The 25,558-nt window shown below is 37.5% G+C and overlaps 1 protein-coding gene across 1 annotated transcript; it reads right to left on the bottom strand.

Annotated features, from left to right (window-relative positions):
- Window positions 1-3,328: 3,328 nt before the first annotated feature.
- Window positions 3,329-24,312, bottom strand: LOC131930227 (uncharacterized). The gene is made up of 7 exons (XM_059286635.1): window positions 24,248-24,312; window positions 17,241-17,311; window positions 16,559-16,716; window positions 11,555-11,676; window positions 8,907-9,057; window positions 5,581-5,690; window positions 3,329-3,666 (listed from the first exon to the last, which is right to left on the bottom strand). Exons 2-7 carry the CDS (start codon window positions 17,290-17,292, stop codon window positions 3,609-3,611), a joined length of 651 nt encoding a protein of 216 aa, XP_059142618.1. The 5' UTR covers window positions 17,293-17,311; window positions 24,248-24,312; the 3' UTR covers window positions 3,329-3,608.
- Window positions 24,313-25,558: the final 1,246 nt, after the last annotated feature.

Here is a 25,558-nt window from a genome sequence, read left to right as displayed (position 1 = left end):
AATTTTCTAGGCCAAAAGTAATACGAATTACTTTAAAAAACAACATAAATACCATTAAACAGCCGGATTTTTAACGGAATCTTTTTAGTTTCTTAAATGGTGTTGTGTTGACTAATAATGTATATATTTTATTTTTTCTAATAGGTATTGGTAGCCTATGTTATTTCAAATGTGTCGGATTTTTAGCTATGTGGTTATTTCTTTGTTTTGTCACTAATAACGTGCAACGTGTGCAGCGTTTTGACCAATAACTATTTTATAAAATATTTTTTCTCAATCTAGTATCCCATTAAAATATATAGGCTTATAATTCACGAGTACCGGGTATCGACGGCTAGGGACTACCTAAACCCCATCCACTAACTGCCCATCCCCCTTATGCTAACCAAAAGGCGTAGCGAGGGGGGGGGACATATGTCCCCGGGCGCCGAGCTTAGGATTGAAAGTTTAAGGGGGGGGGGGGGGTGCAAATCGAAAGTTTGAGGGGGGGGGGGGGGTTGCAAATCGAAAGTTTGAGGGGGGGGGGGGGTGCAAATCGAAAGTTTGAGGGGGGGGGGGTGCAAATCGAAAGTTTGAGGGGGGGGGTGCAAATCGAAAGTTTGTCCTCTGTGCTCACCCAATCTTTGCCCCAAAGCCCTTCAATGTTACCATGCCTTTCTGCTCTTCTTTCTGAATTCACCTTTGATATTCTCCTCTGCCCACCCTTTTCCCCTTTACTTTCCCCATGCACTCTACTCTTCCTTTTTACTCATCTTTTCTACCTATACACTTTACCCACCCCCACTACACCTCTACTTTTCCCACTTTTTTTACCCCTCCACTTTGCCCAACCTCTTCCCCCCCCCCCCCCCCACTATACACATCCCCACATCCCTCCACTTAGCCCACCCTTTTTACCCCTCCACTTTGCCCAACCCCTTTACCTCCCCCACTTTGTCAACCCGATTACCCCTCCAACCCGCCCACCCACTCTAACCATCTACTTCACCACTGTGCACACCCACTGTGCCACACTATGTCATCAAAAGTTAATGTAAATTTAATATGTCCTGACCTAGGTTGTAAATTGTTCCGTTTGATGTAGTAATGTTGTTACCAAAAAAGTAACACAGGTTATTGCTTTGAATGTAGTCATGTCTTTATAGTCAACACATAAAGTGGCTATGAACTTAGTACGCTTCGTTTATTTCTTTCGTATTACTTCTCTAGTGAGGTCAAGGGTGTTAAGATATAATAGGTTCAAGGTGTCGTTATACCGTATTACTTAAGATGGCGGTGCCCTCAAACCACCAGTTAGATGCAAAGCGAGTTTTTGTATTGACCTTATAAACAGAGGTTGCTGGTGTGCATACATGTTGGTGATACTCTCACACATGTTGGTGGTGCCCTCACACCTATTGGTGGTGCCCTCACACATATTGGTGGTGCCCTCGCACCTATTGGTGGTGCCCTAACACATATTGGTGGTGCCCTCACACATATTGGTGGTGCCCACACACATGTTGGTTATTCTCCCACACCTATTGGTGGTTCCCTCACACATATTGGTGGTTCCCTCGTGGTGCTCGTACATGTTACCGGTGCCCTCATAGTGCTGCAAGTGACACAAATGAACACATTGGAGAAACATTTTTTTTAAAGCGAAGCCCTGACCCATGACCTAAGTTCAAAGTTCATTTAGGCTTCACTCGTACTGGCTGTCCTTATATAAATAGATAGCTACAGTCAGTATAAGCAGTATAGCTTCCGGCTACAGTGTGCTATATGTGCTAAGGCTGCCTGCTCGATATTAAATATGATATGTAAGTTACAAGCCAAACTTTGACACCCAAGAGTTTTAACATTATGAAACCAATGAGTTAACTTGGTTAAAATAAACTATATTTTTTGTTACTCAGAAATGTGATTAACCGTGTCAATTTGCCTTGCTATTTTAGCTTTAGGTGAAGGGAGTTGTATTTAAAATTGCCCTGTACCCCTGTCACAAATATTACGATATATAAAATATCATTACCATGCATTACATCATCATGCGCATGGTTCTAGGAGAAATAATTGAAAAGGGTTAAAACATAATTGAGGCCAAATTAGGCTGTAAAATAAATGCGCTAAAATATATATTATCTAGTTTTTTTATCGTTTTTACCAACAAGCTAAACTTCATTTTAACAATAATTACGACCAAAAAAAGCGGATTCGTTTTTTTTTTTTTTAAAATATAACCTCGATTACCTCCCTGAAATAGTTTTCAGTTTCTTTTTATACAGAGTAAGTCTATAGAGGAAGTTTTGTAATCGTGGACAAAAATCACATGGAATTTCGACATTTAATTTTAATCGGGCAAAAAATTCTAAATCCAGATATATCTAAATTTCGGCGTTTTACGCGTAATCGAGAAGGAAAAACTGCACTATGCAATTCATTCCGTGTGTGTCTATCTGTGTATGTGTGTCTGTGAACACGATAACTTGAGTACCGTTACAGTTAGGTTGATGAAATGTCATATATAAGTATTATATTAAATTTGTTTTTCTGTATCCACTTTTCAGAAGTTTATTTTCTCTAATGATAAGTGTGGACGAACAATAGAGCGTCATACTGCAAACCGAAAGTCTCGAGTTCAAATTCTGGATTAAAGACAGTAAAACGTCTCTGGGTCCACCCAACTCTAACATTAGTGAAATTTAAGGCGTTGCTGGGCAATAGCTAGTACAACAACAAGGAGGTTGAATCAAACTTAAACAACGATTGCAAACCTGGTTGTCACGATCAGGGTTTCTGGTTTATTTTTGAAATAGCCCAGAATCCAAAAGCGTTGGAAATAAAAGCCTAAGAATCAACCATCGATTTCTTTAACGTAGCAGCCTAAACTCTATTAGTGATTGCTTTAACGTAGGTAGGCCAAACTCGATCAGCGATTTTTTTAACATTGGTCAAATACTACAAGCAAAGTGCTAATTACAGTGACCGGAAATCATTCAGAATTAGACATCTTCAATAAGTTCTTATACTTATGTATACAATTTCGTCACCTGATTAAACCAGTACCTATGTTATCAGTAGTTTAGAAACCGGAAGTAGACTTAATTTAAGCAACGGAAATATAATAAAGTGCATTTTCGGATATCGAAAATAATTAAAAAACATGTGAGATTTTTGCATACATACTAACATTTATATTTTAAATTTCGTTCACCTAACATAAAAGGCTTAAAGCTGTAGTATTTTCACAAACCTGAAGTATATTAAAAGATTAATAATATGTACGCACTTGTTTGCAATTCTCAATCGATAACGTTTGACTCCAAATAAACTAAAGAAACACATGTTCAAATATTAGAATAATTTTTATTTGGAGATCAACAATAAAATTAAAAGCGATATTTTTTTCCAGATAGTGAAAGTTATGCATTTTATTATTTAAATTCCGTTTCAGATAAAGACAAAATGTTTTTTTTCTGTTTTTTTTTTTCGTTCTGCTTAAATTATTTGATGAAAGTGGGCTGGGTGATTACAAATTGCAATTGTAGTTTTTAAATCTGCGCTTGATCTCCAAAAGTTTTTGAGGCAACATTAATAGTACAACCCAGCTTGTCCATCTGAAGTACCTAGCGGCAAGGCCGAACGTTCCTTAAAGATGATGAAAAGCTAGAGGGATAACCATGACTAAAGAAAAAAAAGCAAATAATTATATATACATATATATATATATATATATATATATATATATATATATATATATATATATATATATATAATGTTAATTTTCTGGCAAATGTATTACTAAGGGTTTAAATGTTTTTTTTAAATAAGTATATTCGAGTTTGTAGTTATAACATTATGTTATATCAAATGTCACCCAACTCTTACACATACAGAAATATACATCTGTTATATAAAAGGCTAAAGTTGTGCAGGCCGATTATATCCGCTAAAGAAATGGGAACGCCTAACCATTACGATTTCTTTTTCCCCGATCCGGTGTATTATAACATTGGGAGTGTTTGTGAGCTCATATAGGCACAATTAGGTGAAAATGAATTGTTTTCAAATTTAAAATATTTTTATTGGCCACACAAGCGGAATCATTCGCGCCTGCGCTTTTTTGCAACGCTAGTGCTAATTGGTTTCATTGATTCTGTATTTACATATTTTTTTAAAATTTATTTAACATTCTGAAATTAAAAAAAGGTGCTTATGATGTAATCTTAATAATATAAAACTAAACATTTTTTAAAATTTAAAATGCTGCTACTATTTTAATTAAGATATTACTTTTTATAATTTTCTACTTTTTATAACTCCCTTGGTGTCGGTGTCGGTGTCGGGGAGGTCAGTGTCGATGTAGATGTTGGTGTGGGTGTGGGTGTGGGTGGGTGTGTGGGTAAGGGTGTGGGTGTGGGTATGGGTGTGGGTGTGGGTGTGGGTGTAGGTGTAGGTGTAGGTGTAGGTGTAGGTGTAGGTGTAGGTGTAGGTGTAGGTGTAGGTGTAGGTGTAGGTGTAGGTGTAGGTGTAGGTGTAGGTGTAGGTGTAGGTGTAGGTGTAGGTGTAGGTGTAGGTGTAGGTGTAGGTGTAGGTGTAGGTGTAGGTGTAGGTGTAGGTGTAGGTGTAGGTGTAGGTGTAGGTGTAGGTGTAGGTGTAGGTGTAGGTGTAGGTGTAGGTGTAGGTGTAGGTGTAGGTGTAGGTGTAGGTGTAGGTGTAGGTGTAGGTGTAGGTGTAGGTTCAGGTGTAGGTGTAGGTGTAGGTGTAGGTGTAGGTGTAGGTGTAGGTGTAGGTGTAGGTGTAGTTGCGGTTGCAGGTGGAGGTTGAGGTTGAGGTTGAGGTTGAGGTTGAGGTGGAGATGAATGAGTAGGTATAGCTTTAGGTATTATGTGTATAGCAACATGCAAAAGTGGAAATCGGGTTAGTGTTCGAAATACGGGAAATGAAATAGGATTGTGACAGGAATAGCGAAATGAATAGGTGTATTATACGATTAGAGACAGAGATAGAGATATGGACAAGGACAAGAATCTGGATAGGAATAAGGATAGGGTCTAACAAGTAAAGTTTCATTTTTGGAACCAGACGGTCTATGGGGTAAATGAAGTAAAGTTCACATTTGTCTATGTTTTTAGCATATAAAGGGATAATTTGGTAAGCACTATGCTCAGCTGAATGTTTATTGCAGTAGCCTAATTGTTAAATAGATTGGGACTAGAAAAGAGTTATGATTATATTTCTGGTTATGGTTGTGAGAGTTAGTGTTGTATTACTTTTCTCGGACGTCCATATTTGCATTTAGACAATTAATTAAAACTTATTTTTATCCCCGAATCCCGAGCTGAGAAAGGTATATGCAGCAAGTGTTAAATAGACACACTTCTCAGAACCTGCTTAGATATCCAAGAGCTTTTTTTCTAGCAAACGAATATAGGACCACTTTAGGACAACTTTGCCTACTCAAACAAAAACTTCTTTTCTCTTTAAAAAACCTATTATTACTGCCATTTGATATATAAACGCTAACAGAACAAGCATATTATCAATGACTACAATATATCATCAAAACTTTTGTTAAACAACAAATGGCGACTAAACTGATCTGCTAGTCTGGTTAACGTAAAACCCGTATAGTGTGTCTCATTTCCTCCCGCATGTCTTAACTCCATGTCGTGGCAGCCCATCATGAGATATGAAATTGTCGCTGGCTGAAGAGAAAGAAACAAATACGTACAATAGTTAAAGTGTATACACACGCAGTAAAAATCAATATACATAAAACAATGTATGTTTCTTTGTTTATTACTTTGTGTGTCTGTCGTATATGCATTACTACACCTTGGGGCTGGCAGGGCGTGATTTGATTTTTCTAAATTGGGTATATAAGAATAAAAGTCGATTGCGGTTTGACACCAATCATTAGGGAGTTGAATAAAACACTCTAGGATAGGTTTCTGTAAAAAAAAAAATCATTTTTTTTAAATTTAGCAAGGGCGGCACTATGGCGCCTACGTTCGTTTTAAACCGTTTGATAGAATATGGATAAAATTGGGTTTTAGAGTAGATTACTCAATATAATTAGGCGCGTTCGCCGGCGACCCGACAAGGTGCAATTTGGTGCCCAGGGCTTTTTTTTTGGCGGTAGTGTAGGAAACCAGTACCCCGATAAATATCATCCAAGTGCAGGCATTGTTTACATTAAATAACGCAGTTTTAGAAAACATGGTCTTTCGTCTTTTATCAATTAGTAAAGCATTTATGAAACCCTCCTTATATTCCGATTTATTTTTTCTTTTATGCATCACTACACCTTTCATCTGATTGCCATGTAACTTTGGGAAGTTGTTGAGAATATTCGTGGGGAGTCTTCTGCGAAAAACAAAAATCAATTTCGCACGAGCGTCGTCCGGCAGAGTGTAATGTGTTGCCCCGGATTATCCCGTGAGCACTATGGGCCTAGTTTCAAACAGTGAGATAGACTATGAATAAGATGGGGCGTTTAATCGTACACTAAATCTAATCAGACACTTTCACCGGCGTCCGAGAGTTCGCGATTTGTCGCTCTGGGCTACATCGGTAGAGCTATGATGGTGGATAGAATATTGATAAGAAATAGTATTGTAGTCGTTCACTAAACTGAATCAGGTGCGTCTGACTGCGCCCCAGCAGAGTACGATTTGCCCCGGGTTATCCTGTGTTTTTTTTAACCCCGCGGCAACGCGCAGGGACAGGCATGCTAGTATATTAAGGATAGACAATACGGATAAAAATTCATTTTTATTTAACACATTTCTGGGTGTTTAATAAATTCAAAAGTTGTTAACCTATTGACAAAAATAATGTATAGCCGCCAATAGCAGTACTGGGTGCCATGGAAATCACAAAAAAAGGTGTGAAAACGAACACCTTTTCAAACATCTATAACTTTGTTATAAGAGATTTTTAAAACTGATGAAAGATGTAGATTTCTTAAACTACACATGTATACGTTTATTCATTGCGGTAGCTCGTACTCAATTTTTAATACAATTTTTTAGGTACATTTATATACACAAATTAGGGGGTGGTGCTACATAAATATCAATATTTCCTAAAATATTTTAATAAACTTAATGTTCAAACGTAGTTTTGTAAATAGTATAATGCTGAATAACTTGGAATGCGATTTTAATGTTGAACTTTGAGTAAAAATGCAATGTTGAGAAAACGTAAAAAGAAGGACGAAAAAAGGCATTGTGCGTTTATTCTTGTAAAAAACAGAAAAAAAAAACGTCTTGTTATGTTTGAAAAAAAAAACAATTTTAATACTAAAATACGCTTTGAATTATGTTGTAACTTTTAGACAGATTTTTCTATGTAAGCAGAAAATATTTGTAGAACAGGTAATGAATTTATAACTATTAAATCTAACACATCCTATCAATCGAGTGTTAGTCTCAGAACAGCTATCATCAAACCTGATTAAGTTTTGTTTGTAAACCGGTCTTCTCACTGCAATACTCTATCTATCTCTACTTAATTTGTTTCTTACAAACGTTTATTGCCTTTTGATAACAGCCTACTGCACAATCCTTGGTACAGCACTTGAGAGTAAACAATCCCCCTATCTCACACCTACCCATTAATACTAATAGTTTCGCTGTCTGTCTATCTGACAAGAACGCTCTGTCTGACAAGAACGCTCTGTCTGACAAGAACGCTCTAGAGAAAACACAAGCAAAATAAAAACATGCACAGTAATTCGAAAAACGGAATATGACGTCGACACATTTAGCGTAGAGTAGAACATAATCTCAAACCAGAGAGTGCACACAGTAAAATGACGTCATTGATTATCGCGTAAACATTGAAAAAAAGGAAATGTTGTCTAATCTAAATGGTTTGCGTGAAGAGTTTCTTGCATACAATTCTTCGGGTAGGGGCGAAGCCCCACCCCCCGCGTAAGAACGTCTGAGCCCCCCCCCCCCCCCTCCACAACTCAAAAGAAATTTCCTCATCGATACTCTATAATAAAATTACCGCCTAATTAATGTGTCTAATCTAAAAAGTGGTTTTCTTGCAATGGGACGGTAGACATGTTTTTTTTTTGGGGGGTGGAGGGGTGGGTGTGTGGGGGGGGGGGGGGTGGTGTTTTGGGGTGGGGGGGGGGTGGGGGTGGTGTGTGGTGTGTGGGTTGGTTTCAGTGTTTCTTTCAGACTTTTTCCTCCCCGGAGAGGGGTGGGGGTACTTGAAATTTTCGGGGGCGGGGGTAGAATTTTCTGGGAGGGGGCGGACACTGGAAAAAGTATATAATTATATTTCGTTGAATGGGACGGTAGACATGTTTTTTTGGGGGGTGGGGGGTGGTGGAGGGGTGGGGGTGGTGGTGTGTGTGGGGGGTGGGGGTGGGGGGTGGTGTGTGTGGGGGGGGGGGGTGGTGTGTGTGGGGGGGGGGGGTGGGGGGTGGTGTGTGGGGGGGTGGGTTGGTTTCAGTGTTTCTTTCAGACTTTTTCCTCCCCGGAGAGGGGTGGGGGTACTTGAAATTTTCGGGGGCGGGGGTAGAATTTTCTGGGAGGGGGCGGACACTGGAAAAAGTATATAATTATATTTCGTTGAATGGGACGGTAGACATGTTTTTTTTGGGGGGGGGGGGGGGTGGGGGGTGGGGGGGGCGGTGTGTGGAGGGGGTGGTGTGTGGGGGTGAGGGGTGGGGGTGGTGTGTGGTGGGGGGTGGGGGTGGTGTGTGGGGTTGAGGGGTTGGGTTGGGGGTGGTGTGTGGTGGGGGGTGGGGGTGGGGGTGGTGTGTGGGGGGGTGGGGTGGGGGTGGTGTGTGGGGGGGGGGGGTGGGTTGGTTTTAGTTTAGAGAAAAGAGACAGCACTATCAGCCTAGCGCCCGTTGTACCCTTCCTCAACGGGCCATTTTTCTCGTATATTTATAATCTTACTGAAAAGTCAAAAGCACAAGCCGGAACATGTCCTTCCGCAAAATGTATATTTGACATTCCAAATGAGGCTGTGCAGGGCGGGTCACGGATAACTTCGGAGTCAGTCACATTATGATAGATGTGAGTTCTAAGGTCAGCGCGAGTTCCGAGCCTGAAAAAACATACAACATTATACACAATACTAGTATATTAACTAGTCATGCTGCCTAGCTTCGCTTAGGTATTCAAAACATTGAGAATTTGAATGCTTAATTAATTAGTGATTGGTTGTTATGTGTAGTGCTTACGTTTAAACAGTAACGCTAATTTTAGAGAAATTGTTGTTGCTGTTGTTGTTTGTTATTTTTATCTTGTGTTTAGAGAAATTTTTGTGATGTTCGCGATATATGAATCAAAAGGTAATAAGAACTACAGAGGTTTCCCGAACAGTATAACTCATAATTGATATTACTTTGAAATTTAAAATTAATTTTTACAATAACTTAGAATACACTTCTTAATTTACAATTTTATATAATGCTACACTTCGACATTTTTTGTTTATGTTTAAAATAGTATAAAATTGTTTGAAAAATAATTATTTTAAAACGTTATCTCCCTTGTAAAATGAACGAATGACGTAGACTGTTTATTATTTTTTTCACAGATAGTTGCCATGCTTAAATAAGAAAATACGTACAATTTCAACGACCATAATGTTGTTTTTTTTAACGACGGGAAAAATAGTTTTTTTGTTACACTCAATGGTCGGTCTACGACCTCACAAAATATCCGGGTTATCGTTCGGCAAGTTTTTTATTTATAGATCATGTAAGAAGAATTTCACTCGTGGTCACTTTTTAGCCCTCGAGCAGAGGCTGACCGATACTATATCCAAAAGGCCGATTCATTTACTCAGCTCAATGCAAAAAATTGGCCAGATGTACAGAGCTAAAATTCCAAAACATTGTTTAGAATATAGTCATTGTTTTTCACCAAATTAACAATGTTTATATAGGGAATTCGGACCGGTCAGCTCTAAAGCACTTCTGGAGTTTTCCCGAATATAACGCCTACCGTATAGTGACCCCCCCCCCCCCCCCCCCACCGCGGGTATTTCTACGACCTCAGGAGTTATGATTGGGTTTGTTCGTTCAGATTTTTGTATTTATTTTTTTTAACAAAAAAAACCGTACTATATTTATATAAGGAAATATGGCCTCTGGTCAGTTAAACCATTCGTTCCGGAATTTTTCCGAGGGTAGCACAATTTATGTGTGGACACCCTGGGGCCGATGTACATCTCCAAGGGTTTTCATAGGGTTCCTACGTGAGACATTTTTTTTATATATAGCTCATTTAAGGAGAATTTCTCTCTTGGTCACTTTTTAGCCCTCGCCGTGCGAGCAGAGGCTGAATGATAGTTTATCCATAAGGCCGATTCATTTACACGGGTTTATGGAAAAAAAATAGAGCGATGTACAGAGCCAAAGTTCCAAAACATTGTTTTGAAAAGAGTCATCAGTTTTCAGAAAATTAACAATGTTTATATAGGGAAAATTCGGACCGGTCTGTTCTAAAATTCTTCCGGAGTTTTCCGGAACATATCATAGTTTTTTTAACCACCCCCGTGGGTCGGTCTACGACCTCAAAAGTTATGAAAAAGTTCATACGTGGAATTTTTTTCCGATATATAGCTTACATAAGTTGAGGTCAGTTTTGACCCCCTAATCGTGGACTTTTCGGGCAACCGGCACCGGCCTCCGATTTTTGTCGCCCCAAGGCAAGAGCCTGCAGAATTCTAAGCGCCAACGGCGGCGGGAGGTGCCCTATCGGGCACCCGACAACTCTGCTTTATATATATATATAAATTAGAAAATAGCTAAACAAAGATTTCATTGATAAAGTAATGAGGGCCTGAAAATACTGAAATAGTTTGTTATAGAAATGTATTATTGCAATAGATTCTAGATCTAGGTGGGGTCTAGATCTGTCTGTCTCGTTTTTCCGTAGATCTAGATCATCTAGATCTAGATCTAAAATCTCTAGATCTAGAAGATCTAAAATATCTAGATCTAGATCTAGAATATCTAGAATCCTAATAGATATTTTTTTTTTTAAGTTTAGGCTGAGAAATTTGTATTGTATAAATTTTATAGCTTACGTAGATCTAAATCATATTTGAATGAAATAGTTCATTTCTTTATTTTCTAAACTCGGAAAATGACGTAATTAATTCTTTGCTCTTTTTTTGTGTAAACATTAGTAGCGTCATTGTTTCATACGTTCTTTATCACAACTATAAACACTTTTCCGGTTGCATGATTAAAACTGTTTTTCTACATTTGAATATGCCTTTATGTTTTATTTTTCTTCTTTGAGTAAAATTGTGTTTATACATTAAAAACATCTAACATATTATGTTCAACAAATATTTTGCGGACAAAGAGAGACAGACAGAGAGAGAGAGAGAGAGAGAGAGAGAGAGAAGATTACACAGATATATCATAACAGATTCACATTTACATTAAAGTTAACATGCATAGGATTATCCATGGAATAACTAACAAACAAATTCACATTTGCATTAATAATTTAATCTTTATACTTATTAATAGATAAGCTGTATACCTAAATATAATACACACATACACTGAACTAAAACTTACCAGAAGTTACGGGTTCTAAATTTTGCAAATTCTACATGTGTGTTATGTCCATTTTTGCTTACCCCCACCATTGCAGTATACGTACTATGCAAGTAAGACGTTCTCAGGTAAAACCAGAGTTCCTAGAAAAACAAAATATAATAACTTGATTAAAAATGTAATTGCAACAAGCGATAATTTTTCCACTAAAACAAATACAATTTTAATATTCTACGGCTCCCCTTTTGCACTACTATCAAAATAACCATATTGTAAATGAATGTGACTGTGACTGTGACTGTGACTGTGATTGTGATTGTGATTGTGATTGTGATTGTGATTGTGATTGTGATTGTGATTGTGATTGTGATTGTGATTGTGATTGTGATTGTGATTGTGATTGTGTACGTGTACGTGTACGTGTACGTGTACGTGTAAGTGTAAGTGTAAGTGTAAGTGTACGTGTACGTGTACGTGTACGTGTACGTGTACGTGTACGTGTACGTGTACGTGTACGTGTACGTGTACGTGTACGTGTACGTGTACGTGTACGTGTACGTGTACGTGTACGTGTACGTGTACGTGTACGTGTACGTGTACGTGTACGTGTACGTGTACGTGTACGTGTACGTGTACGTGTACGTGTACGTGTACGTGTACGTGTACGTGTACGTTCGCGTTCAGGTTCACGTTCACGTTCACGTTCACTTCACGTTAACGTTAACGTTAACGTTAACGTTTACGTTTACGTTTACGTTCACGTTCACGTTTACGTTTACGTTTACGTTTACGTTTACGTTTACGTTTACGTTTACGTTTACGTTTACGTTTACGTTTACGTTTACGTTTACGTTTACGTTTACGTTTACTTTTACGTTTACGTTTACGTTTACGTTTACGTTTACGTTTACGTTTACGTTTACGTTTACGCTTACGTTTACGCTTACGCTTACGTTTACGTTTACGTTTACGTTTACGTTTACGTTTACGTTTACGTTTACGTTTACGTTTACGTTTACGTTTACGTTCGCGTTTACGTTTACGTTTACGTTCGCGTTCACGTTTACGTTTACGTTTACGTTTACGTTTACGTTTACGTTTACGTTTACGTTTACGTTTACGTTTACGTTTACGTTTACGTTTACGTTTACGTTTACGTTTACGTTTACGTTTACGTTTACGTTTACGTTTACGTTTACGTTTACGTTTACGTTTACGTTTACGTTTACGTTTACGTTTACGTTTACGTTTACGCTGACGCTGACGCTGACGCTGACGTTGACGTTGACGTTTACGTTTACGTTGACGTTTACGTTGACGCTTAAGTTTACATTTACGTTTACGTTTACGTTTACGTTTACGTTTACGTTCACGTTCACGTTTACGTTCACGTTCGCGTTTACGTTTACGTTTACGTTTACGTTTACGTTTACGTTTACGTTTACGTTTACGTTTACGTTTACGTTTACGTTTACGTTTACGTTTACGTTTACGTTTACATTTACGTTTACGTTTGCGATTACGTTTGCGTTTGCGTTTGCGTTTGCGTTTACGTTTACGTTTACGTTTACGTTTACGTTTACGTTTACGTTTACGTTTACGTTTACGTTTACGTTTACGTTTACGTTTGCGTTTACGTTTACGTTTACGTTTACGTTTACGTTTACGTTTACGTTTACGTTTACGTTTACGTTTACGTTTACGTTTACGTTTACGTTTACGTTTACGTTTACGTTTACGTTTACGTTTACGTTTACGTTTACGTTTACGTTTACGTTTACGTTTACGTTTACGTTTACGCTTACGCTTACGTTTACGCTTACGTTTACGCTTACGTTTACGTTCATGTGTTTCGGTAAAAAATTATATCTTTGCTAAGTTATGATTTTTACCGTAATACATGCGTTAATGTTTACCATAACCCAGGTATTAAAAGTCTTCCTGGAAAGTTTTCTGCGATAAAAGGTTTGAGAAGATGGCGCCAAACATTAGGGTGCTAAAAAAATATCCACCGGAGACGAACGACCGACCCTTTTGTGTGATGTGTGTGTTTTTTAACCCATATTCTGCTAGCGTCCCACTTATGGGACGCTTGTAAAAAAAATTGCTAAAATTTTTAAAAAACTAATTAAAACACAAATTATGTTTCATTGTATTTGAAAATGGTTAGACTATTGAATTTGTGTGTGTTTTGTGAAAAAAAATAATTTAGAAAAATGTTATAGTGCCGGATTTGCAGGACTTGTCAAAATGGCGGAAAAAAGAAAACATGCGCACAGGAAAATGCATATCTTCTAAAATATTAACATTTTAAGTGCAAAATACATTTGAAACTTGTAGCAGTACCATATTTCTATCTGATAAAAATTTAAGAATAACATATTTTTTTTACTACATCGTTATATCAAGTGTACAACAAGCGTCCCATAAGTGGGACGCTAGCAACGAAAGGCCCCATGTAGATTGTTACACAAACGTCACATTTGTTGGACACTAGCGAGAAACACAGATGCAAATGTTTATGTTAAATGGTTATTTATTGTGAAACAATGGTTGACTTTGTTAACTGCTGACTTTGGGGTGTTAAGTAGTATTTATAGATATTTAATTATGACCTTGACCTATATTTATGCAGATTGTTACACAAACGTCACATTTATTGGACACTAGTGAGAAACACAGATGCAAATATTTATGTTAAATGGTTATTTATGGTGAAACAATTGTTGACTTTGTTAACTGTTGACTTTGGGGTGTTAAGTAATATTTATAGATATTTAATTATGACCTTGACCTATATTTTCTTATATATTATTGTATTTAAAAATTGCAAATATTGAAAAACTTACATTTTATTTTAAGTTTTCAGAATTACACTTACTGAAGTATTTAATACCATTGAATACAAACTAATTTAGTATTGCTGTAAATTTACTAGCGCTTGATATTAAATTTATAACAAACCAGAATAATAACAATGGCCACTATTTAGGTGAAATGATTCAGTCATGGGGGTTGGTTAACTCTCTTCATATAAGAGAGCTTAGGCTACATATAGCAGAGATGTGAATTAGCTGTGTACAGTTGTCATGTCCCAATAATATTCCCCTCCAAAGGTTCCCAATACCAGTTTTACTTTGTTAACTTTTTAAGGAGATTCCTGGTGTTAGATTGGGAGCTGTTCGCATAGTGAGGTGCATACATGGATGAGAGCCATGAACACTCAATACAAGCCCCCAGAGACGGATCCGTGCCCTAGAAATAAGATGTCTGATGTCCTAATGTACGCCTGTGAGGGGGGTGGGGGGAATAGCGAGGGTAACAAAAGAGAAGATGGCTGGATGACATCTGGGACTGGACCGGATCATCTTTTGCAAATTCACTGAGGGCAGAGTTTCTTTCAGGCATCATTTCGGAGGAGGGGGGGGGGGCTCTGCCCCCAGAACAAAATGGAATTTATATACAAAGCATACTTTTACCGATGTCCACCCTTCCCCTGAAATTTAAGTCCCCACCTCTGAAAATTTCAAGTACGCCCCCCTATAAAATCAATTATTTATATTTAATTATATTACATTTTCGATGAATAATAATAATATTTGTGATCATGTGTGTATAATTAGATGTACTAGTCACAGCTTTACTTATTTCCAAGTGTTGTTCACTTTGATGGATGCTAGATTGAAAGAAAACTAGACTTTTGAACATAATTTCTGCATTTTCGACCATGGTATGGCTAACCCAATTGATCATTATCAGTATTTTTAGCTGTCCTAAACAATGTAATCGTTGTTCTAACAATACAACATCAGTATACAGCTTTATTTTCGCGTGATTAGCCATATTTTGTGATAAATCATTTTATTTTTCAATAAATTTACATGGGGCCGTTCGTTGCTAGCGTCCCATTTATGGGACGTTTTTTAAAAAATCGATATTTAAAAAAGTATTGATTTTTAAAAAAAATCCATAGTCATTCCTTCATTCAGTGCCCAAAAGCTAAACCATATCCAAAAATTATAAAAATTATAATATGGGTTAAGGTAATGAAGCGTGGTCTGTATGGTGTACGATGAATGATTTTGTGTGTATCTTCGGGAAAGTAGGTGCCCTGTTGGAGTGTTGTGGTGGTGTTGTGTGACTAGAATAATCGGGTGTGATGTGGAGTGGTGTCGGGTTTTATTCGGAGAACTGTACATGTGATGTGAGGGCTGTATGTGGAGTGATTAGATTTCGTATGTGGGGCAGGTTTGTTAGGATTCGGTCTACTCTGTATGAAGTGAGGTGAATGTTTGTCGTGGGCTTTGCTTCGGCGTGTCGTTCATGATGTCTTGATGCGTGAATCTATCAGCTAAGTGGTGTATGTTTATGTTTTGATGTACTCCGAGTGTTGTGTTTTGTTTGTGTGTGTGGTGTATGGTGATTAAAGTGTATGGTGAGGGATCAGAGGCGTAGCGAGGGGGGGCGGGGGGTGCGGACCGCACCGGGTGACACCATTTAAGGGGGTGACACCAAGGCAAAAAATAGCAAAATATATAGAGAAAAACTTGAGGAGGGGGGTGCAAATCGAAAACTTGAGGGGGGGTGCGAATCGAAAGTTTGAAGGGGGGAGGGCAAATCGAAAATGTGTCCCCGGGAAGGGTCGCTACGCCTCTGGGGGGTAAAACCATTAAGTGCCGCACCGGGTGACACCCGACCTCGCTACGCCACTGTGTAGGATGAATGATTACTTTTGAATCGTGTCGATAGTTACACGTGTCGTGTATGTAAGCGTATGGCAGTTTGAAAGTGGGGCGTAGGGTTTGGAAGTGTGTCCTGCGGATCGAAGTGCATTGTACTCTTCTGTTATCCTCTCCCTTTAACTCTTTGTAATATATGATTTATGAAATTAATATTTCCTTCACGATAATTTCAAAATAACAATTGTTTTATGTGTAGTGCCATTATTTTCTATTGTCCGCTGTTGTGCGGGTTTAGATACTAAAAAATAAAAAATAAAAACAAAAAGAAAATACAAATACAGACCGGTGCTGTGAATTGTGGGTTTAGAGTCAGTGTCGTATCAAAAGGCAACATTTCAAAAGTAAAATCAACTCTTGTATTGTTACTTGAGTGCACAGCCGTACCCCATTGGCTAGAAGCAACACGAAGCACGTTGCTGTATAAAATGTTGTTACATTCCGCTAGTCCAATGCCAAAATAGAAAACAATTTTTTTTAATGTGTTTAACTAAATATCAATTATTTAAAAAGGTTATTTATTTTAAAAACTGAAACTGTTCTAGAGTTGTTAACTTAAACTGTATGAGACAAGGTTCTAACCGTAATATTTCAGTCTCCCTAAAACTTCGCCCCTCTTCCCTTGCGTTTCTTTTGAAACTTTATAACATACTAGCGTGCCCGTCCCAGCGTATTGTCGCGGTTTCAGAAAAAAAAGTATGATGTAAAATTTTAGGAGGGTTTTATCATTGCGTTACCAATCCTATATTCTTATGCGTGTGACCTATTTTTCTAAAACTGACATAACAAAAATGTAAACTGTGCCTGACGATATATATTTCTTTGATAGTATTTGATTGTATTTGTCAAAACGATATCGACTTTAATTTTTTTATTTACCGAATATTGAGAAAAATCGCACACTCCCGGGAAGCTACCCCTAACGGACTAAAAAAAAAACAAATTTGAAAACAAAACGGAATACTCACACATTCTGGCAAGATTTAGCAGAATCATTAAGCTAATCAGGATCATTTTCATGTAGTCTTGTAATAGTTCACTGAATACAATATCGTAACACATAATAAATACATATTGTATTCTTAAACATTTTAAAACAACAAGATTACTAAGACTCTTGAAACTTCAGCACTCTACTTAACAGTCTGAGTAATTTCATGTCAAAGAGTTGACGGAATATTCACAAACCGATTTCTTGGATGGTGATTAGAACTGCTAAGTATTGCTTAATAGTATAATTCAAATAATTGAATGAGAAAACGAATGGTTAAAATACCATCTTTATGACCCTATTAATCAATTTTAAAAACAATCATTTTTCCCAAGCTTGCATGCTCTCAACGAAAAGTTTTACATCCGTCATCATTTTCTATTTGGCATCTTTGGAGCGTTGGATTTCTTATTTATTTGATAATCGTATTTTCCGTCCTCTCGGAAACACCCAAACCTTACAATAGGCTTTTTAAATAACACACATATGGTTTTTTTCGTGTCCTAATTTTCCTTGCTTTTTGCTGTTTATCTCATATCGCAGTTTTTGTGTTACTAAAAAGCCTAGCACTGTTAAACTTGATTTCAACCCTGTTTTGCTTTTTAATACTTACTTTCATCTGCCAAAGATAGAAAAAATATTCAAAAGGCTATAGATCTTAAATTGTAAAAAAAAAAAATAAACTGAACTTATCCCCTTAATTAGATGATTAATTAACTTTTTAAAAATTAATCAAGATTTTCTATGTAAAGTACTAATGTTCCAAACTATGATACACTATTTTTTGCTGTTCATTTGGTATGCAATTCATTTTCCTTTGAGATCCTACTATATGTTTTTCAAAGTACTCATACATTTCTTTTTAAAAAATGTAAATATCCCGACTGCATTAGTTTTAGAATCCCCTTAGTGTTATCTAAGAATATTCGATAAAGTTTAGTGGAGATCACTCCAATTTTATTTAAAAGATTTTCATAATTTTCCTATAAATACATAGCAAAGCGGTCAGATCCCGGTTAGGGTATTACTCGGCGCCACAGCAATTCAAGTTTGGCAGGCTCCTGCCTTTTGGGCAATAGAACAAGGGGGCCGTACCGGTTGATCACAAGGTTCAAGAAGATGGGGTCAAAGCTGACCATGACTGACCGGCGTCTAATAAGAGCTATATATCGCTCAAAAAATGTTTGCCAAAAACGACCCACCTTGAAAATTTGTAAGGTCGTAGAAAAAGGTCTAGAGGTGTTATAAAAATTCGCCATATCTTGGAAAACTTCGTAAAGTGGTAAAACTTGACCAGTTGTATTTCCCTATATAATCTTTGTATTTTATGGAAAAAACAGAAGGAAATTTCAACAAAGATTTTAGGGCGCTTACCCTCTGTACACCAGGTTAATTTTTTGCAATCACCTCTGTAAATGACAAAGACGTATGGGAAAACTGTCGGTTTGACTCAAGTCAATCGACGAGGGCTAAAACATGAACAGCAGTAAAATTCTCATTATATGAGCTATACATAAAAAAAAAACTTTTCCCGAACGAACCCCTTTGATAATTTGTGAGTTCGTAGACGTACGCTTAGTGGTGTCAGAAAAAAAAACTTGCCATATCCGAGGAAAATCTTGAAAGTGGTCAAAACTAACCAGTCGTGTTTCCCTAAATAATGTTTAATTTTATTTGAAAAACAGGGTAATTTCAGCACACATTTTTGGGTACTTAACCTCTGTACACTTGACTAATTTTTTGCATGGACCTCTATATATGACTAGGCCGTTTGGAAAAAAACTGTGGATGAGACTCTAAGCTCTCGTCGAGGGCTAAAAGTGACCGCGTGCTTAACAAAAAAATCTTTATTCCCGTCGTAAACACATATCTAACACGTGTTTGTGAAAAAGTACAACTTTTTAACTTTTTATTTTATAGTTTTTAAATTAATATAAAAAATGTTTTTATCGTATTTTATCGTATTTTCAACAAAAACAGAAAATATTAAAGTATAGCATTTGTTGAAATAGAATATTTGTTATTAGTTGAGTTATGTGTGAACGGGTGAATGGATGATTTATTTTGTATTATTTTAATTGGGTGCGAATCTGTGCATGAATGTTCTACTAGACAGAGGCTGCGGGGTTTCCCCTTCCGGCCAGTCACAGGTATTTAACGCCGAGTGACCGCCAGCATTAGTCCTTGTTCACCTTATAACCAGAATGTAGATCGGGTCTGTTTCTGTGTGAGCTCTTGGCGCACCTTGTGCGTGAAGGTATTTGTTTTTTTATATTTTATTTTTATAAGTTATGTGTATGAAAGCGACTGCCGATGTTTCTCGTTATCTTTCTTTTTCGTGTAAAACGAGATAGTGGGCATCGGTAGGTCAGTTACACACGTAGTGTATTCTTTTTGTTGGTTTAAAATGTATTTTAGTATTTTCTAAACCCTTGGCGTGTGTTTTGGACCTCGTGGTTTAGGTCGTTATGTTTAAAAGGGTTTCTTAACAGAATTTAATGCGTGTGTGTATTTTACTTGATTATTTTAGATATCTTTAGAAGAGGTTAGTAATATTTAAACATCTATATATATATAATTCTCTTCTGGGAGCAGTTAGAAAACAAGCTGCAAGCGCCTCCTTGCAGTCCCCTCTCTTTCTCTCTATCACTATCACTACCACCCCCACCCCACCCCCACATTGTCTGGTGAGCTGTGGTCACGCTGTTTACATTTTACAATCATAGAGACGGGTTTGGTGACGGCTATTAGGGGCATATAATTTAGTTTGAAACGATTTTAAACTTAGAGGAGGTAACTAAGAGGAGGCTGCTTTCATGTGGGGGGGGGGGGGGGGTTGAGGGGGGTTTAGTGTTTTTCCCACGTTTTCTTTAACTTGCTTTCTCTGTTTGTGTGTTTGTCTTTCCAATCAAATCTTGCGATCGAAATTTCTGGCACTTCCCAGTTAGCTAGCGCGCTGAAATTTTCAGGGAAGCTTTCTTTTGGATGACCATTGAATATTCAATTGTTATTATTACTAAATTGATCAATGGAAACATTTTATTGAGCATTTTAGACCGCTATATAATCTATATATATATAATTCTCCTCTGCTAGCCATTAGAAAAAAAACCAGCGACGCGTACCTCGCGCGCAGTGAAGCGAACGATCACATGTCGCCACAGGCTTAGGGGCAGAGAATTTAGCTTGAACCGAGTTTAAACTTACAGGAGGTAGGCCAGTTTGGGGGAGACGATATGGTCGAGTGGTTGGGCACACGATTGCTATCCCACTCGACACGGGTTCAAATCTATGTGTTCTAGTCAGTAACGTATTCAAACAACGTGTTTTTTACGAGTTGTCTTTTTACGAGTTGTCTTTTTACGAGTTGTCTTTTTACGAGTTGTCTTTTTACGAGTTGTCTTTTTACGAGTTGTCTTCGTTTACCCAAAAAAAGTGAAAAGATAAAATCGATAGCAAGATTTTAATGCAAACAAACAGACAAAGACTAAAAAGTAGAAAATAATAATCATTAAAAAAGTTTTAAAAAACCCACGTTTTCTGATTGAACTAAAAAGTAGAAAATAAATGCTATAGGCCCTACATCACAATAATGCAAGCGATCACTCTACTATAAGCGAGCAAAAACGTGGGGCGCCGTGATTTTCTTACAGTTTCTAATACTGTTGACTCTCTACAAGCTCCCTAATAAAAGTCAATAGTATTATCTAATCAATAGTAATATAACTTTTACTTCGGCGCCCCACGTTTTTCATCGCTTATAGTAGAGTGATCGCTTGCATTATTGTGATGTAGGGCCTATAGCATTTATTTTCTACTTTTTAGTTCAATCAGAAAACGTGGGTTTTTTAAAACTTTTTTAATGATTATTATTAAGCAAATATTTTCAGTGGCAGCATTGGTACTGTCGAATTCACAAATTATAAATTACTGAAAAGTAGAAAAAAAAAACTAAATTGCGGCGTATGAAACGCAGCGGGTCGGCTCGTATGTATATATTGATGTATGTATTTGCCATGCATTTATTTGTTTTCTTTATTCTTTTCGCTCCCCCCCCCCCTTCCGGCGAGGTTGCTTGCGCAACGTGGCTGAGTATTTTGTATGTATTGTTTTGTACGTATTGTTTTATACGTAGTGTTGTGTATGCATTGTTTTGTTTGATGTGGATATTAGATGGCGTTTCGTAGGCCGTAGCGGATAGGAAGGTTGTCTGTGTGGTAAGAGCCTAGACTATCCGAGGCACCGAATGTACATAATATTCCATCGAACATTGTGTGTTTTTTTTAGTGTTTATTAGATGATTGTTCAAGATGTTTAGAGTTTGACTTAGTGTGTACGCTTTCCTGTTTCTATTTTTTATGTATTAAATTTGATTAAATTGTTAAAGTTTTTTTGTGTTTTTATCTAGACTAAGGTTAGGGTTTAACCAACGTGGGTTTTACCACGTTGCACTGACCGGACAGTTATTAGTTAAGCCTAGGGCAGAGTAGATAGTGTAGTTATCCCCCACCCCTAGCAGGGCTTACGAATTGGTAGCACGCGTGGGGTCTGTGCTTTAGTCTAGGTAAATTTTTGTTTTTCTATTAGGGCTAGGTTAGTATAGGTAAATTTTGTTTTTGATAGGTCACCATGGAACAATGTATGTGTTTAGTCTGTTTGTCTAGAGTAGGGATTGTTCAAACACCCAGTCAGGTTGGTGGAGATCGGTGCCTCCAGTGTGCTAGGCTGGACAAGGCACGGTGTGTGGCGCAGGATCTGGTTTGTAAGGCAGACCGGTGACTTGGAGAACGGTGGCAGTCGACCTGACTATAAAAGGCTTATGGCGTCAAAGTCTTGACCCACAAAGAGGGCTAACTGGACACCTTCCCCACGCGTGTGTCGAGGCGGACATACGATGATTGGCGGCGTGTAACAGCAAGAGAGGCAGTGGTGTAAGGCGGTTGCGTCATCTCCGGACCAACCAAGCCGACGCTCCACCAGTGGGCCTACGCTGTGACGCAAGACCAGACGGCGTGTGTACAGATGAGACGTTGCCACAGCGTGTGTCTAGTGCACGCGGTGTGTGATATGGTCAGCCGTCCATCGGACCTTGCTTTACGAGCAAGTCGGGCCACCTGTGCCTCGCCCCACCTGTTGTCTAGATGGTCAGCACGGCGCAAACTTCACAATCACCCAGATAGGGGATGCTACTCTACATGAAAAGAGGGGTGGACCATCTGCTATTCGCAGTGTAGCTAGAACTCTGATTAAAATGTTTGTGCCTACTCGCACCCAGTATGGGTTTTAACAACCGCCAGGAAATCTTCCCGCCCCCACACCAGTATGCCAGGCTATAAACATTGTTAAGTAAGAAATGTTGCTACCAATGCACCAGACTACCGGCATTCGGGTAGCATGGCCACCCCGGATAAAGTTATCAAATCTGCTCTCAGTTGATGGTACGAAATGGAGAAAATATTGGGACACTGCGTCGGTCAACTAGGGATCGCGATACGCAGACTGCTGTATTTGTAACTGTGTCATGCTGTATTAATTTTGTTACTCCCTGATGTATATTTTTTGTATATTTTATTTGAATGGCTTACATGGACTGCAAGTTTTAAAACAGGGTGAATGTGAGCGGGTGAATGGATGATTTATTTTGTATTATTTTAGTTGGATGCGAATCTGTGCGTGAATGTTCTACTAGACAGAGGCTACGGGGTTTCCACTTCCGGCCAGTCACGGGGTATTTAAGGCCGAGTGACCGCCAGCATTAGTCCTTTTTCACCTTATAACCAGAATGTAGATCGGGTCTGTTTCTGTGTGAGCTCTTGGCGCACCTCGTGCGTGAAGGTATTTTTTTTTTTTTTATATTTTCTTTTTTGGAGGTGATTTGTAAGAAAGCGACTGCCGATGTTCTTTTCTCTTCCACCCTCCCTTCCAGTGAGGTTGCTTGTGCAGCTTGGCTGGGTGTTTTGTATGTATTGTTTTTTTATATTGTTTTGTAGGTATTGTTTTATACGTAGTGTTGTGTATGCATTGTTTTGTTTGTTGTGTTTGGTGCGGATATTAGATGGCGTTTCGGTGGCCGTAGGGGATAGGAAGATTGTCTGTGTGGTCTGTGTGTTTAGAATTTGACTTAATGTTTACGCTTTTTTGTTCTATTTTTTATGTAATAAATTTGATTAAATTGTTAAAGTTTTTTTGTGTTTTTATCTAGACTAAGGTTAGAGTTTAACCACCGTGGGTTTTACCACGGTTGCACTGACCGGACAGTTATTAGTAAAACCTAGGGAAGGGTAGATAGTGTAGTTATCCCCCACCCCTAGCATGGCTTACATATGTATCGTAATTAAATTGTAAAAATTAATTTCAAAAGTTAATTTATTTATATAATGTTTGAGCAGTCGTGACCAAGACTTAACCATCAACTAGTTGGTGAAGCTATTTATAGTGGTTATTTTTGTTTAATCCACTTTTGTAATTTTTTGTATTAAAGTAATCTTTTAATTATGTTTTTTTACATAAATCTTTCGAGTAATAAAATTACAATACTAGATTGTGTTGAATTTTCAACGAAGAAGAATGTAAACTGCGTATTCTGTATGTCTCATTAACCATAAATAATTATACACGTAAGAGCCTAATTTAAAAAAAAAATCATGATATATTTTTTCTATCAAACTTTTAAACGTCTTTTGTTTTTATAAAACTTCGCTGTTTTGAAGCCAAATTTGTGAGTTAGCCTTCACAGCTTGCTCAAAGCAGATGCTTAAAACTAGAATCATAGATATCCACGCCGATACAATATACATTTATTTAATAAAACTTGCAATTAAGGCACATTTTCTACATTAATTGACTTACTCAGTTGCATATCATATTGTATTTTTCATCTTGTTAAAAATCGTTACTATCACATTTTAAGAAATTAAATCACATGCTTCTTTAGTTAACAACGTAAAACTCACGAAAAACACGAACACATTTAATCCAACTTACACTTTACAACCTAGGTTCTTCGTAAATTTACTGCTATCAATCAACGGTCGCCTCTGAGAGCAGCAGAGTACGACTAAACATCCCGTTTTATAGAATGTCACTTACAGCTTAGGAGGCTGGGCGTGTTGGATCATCATCCAATAGGAATGTTTCATTAGTCAATCAACGAATAAACCCATCTCTACCATATAAAACACGCACACGGTAGGCGTATCTGTTGTATAGTATTTCTTTAGCCTATTAAAATAGAATGACTATTGTATGTTAACTATAAGCGAATTTGTTTAAAAATATTATTTTTGCAAACAAAGATGTGATAGGTTGTTGGTAAATGGTGGTATTGTATTAACTGGTAGCTTTAGGACTAGATCAGGGAACAGTTCACGTTAACTGGAAAGAAGTGCAACGGAAAAATGCTGACGGGAAAACTGCGCACACAAAAAATGCGCAAGGGCATTTTTTTTTGTTTTCTTAAATCGAACATTTATAAAAAGTAACATAGAGTACATGTACATTGTAGCATAAATAAAGCATTTTTCCTCGAAATATGACAAAATTGTATTATACTAGTTTTCTTTGTTTGTATTTCTGAATTTTTCTGTTTGCGCAGTTTTTCGTTTCGCAGTTTTTTAATTGCCCATTGTTTGTGGGAACTCTTTTCATAGTGAATTCATTAATCTTACTTTACTGCGTACATGTACCGAACCTACCTCAGAAATGTAATGCGGTTAGTGTCAGACAATAGATTTTCTGAAAATAATTGCTAGTATATAGCGATATCAGGATCAGGATTGAGCTTTAGGAATTACGTGTAGAGATTTAGGCCTAGACTTTTTTTTTATATATTCTCCTGTTAAATTCTATAAAAGAGACATATTTGGGTCAAAGGAATTGTGATGAGAATAAGGAAAGGAATAATTTTTAAAGTTATTGTAAGGGATATTAGTAAGATTTATGATAGGTATAGAGTGAGGTTTAGGTAAAAGAATAAGTTTTAAGTGGGAATCAGGGTCATAATCAATGATAGGGATATAGATAGGAATAAATATGTATCTCTATCTCTGCCTCGACCTCCTTCTCATACTCATACTCATACTCATACTCATACTCATACTCATACTCATACTCATACTCATACTCATACTCATACTCATACTCATACTCATACTCATACTCATACTCATACTCATACTCATACTCATACTCATACTCATACTCATACTCATACTCATACTCATACTCATACTCATACTCATACTCATACTCATACTCATACTCATACTCATACTCATACTCATACTCATACTCATA

This window comes from Physella acuta, unplaced genomic scaffold (assembly GCF_028476545.2).
Source record: "Physella acuta isolate Inbredline_101_S28 unplaced genomic scaffold, ASM2847654v3 ptg001742l, whole genome shotgun sequence".
Classification (NCBI taxonomy): domain Eukaryota; kingdom Metazoa; phylum Mollusca; class Gastropoda; family Physidae; genus Physella; species Physella acuta.
This window is presented reverse-complemented; position numbering and strand designations above follow the sequence as displayed.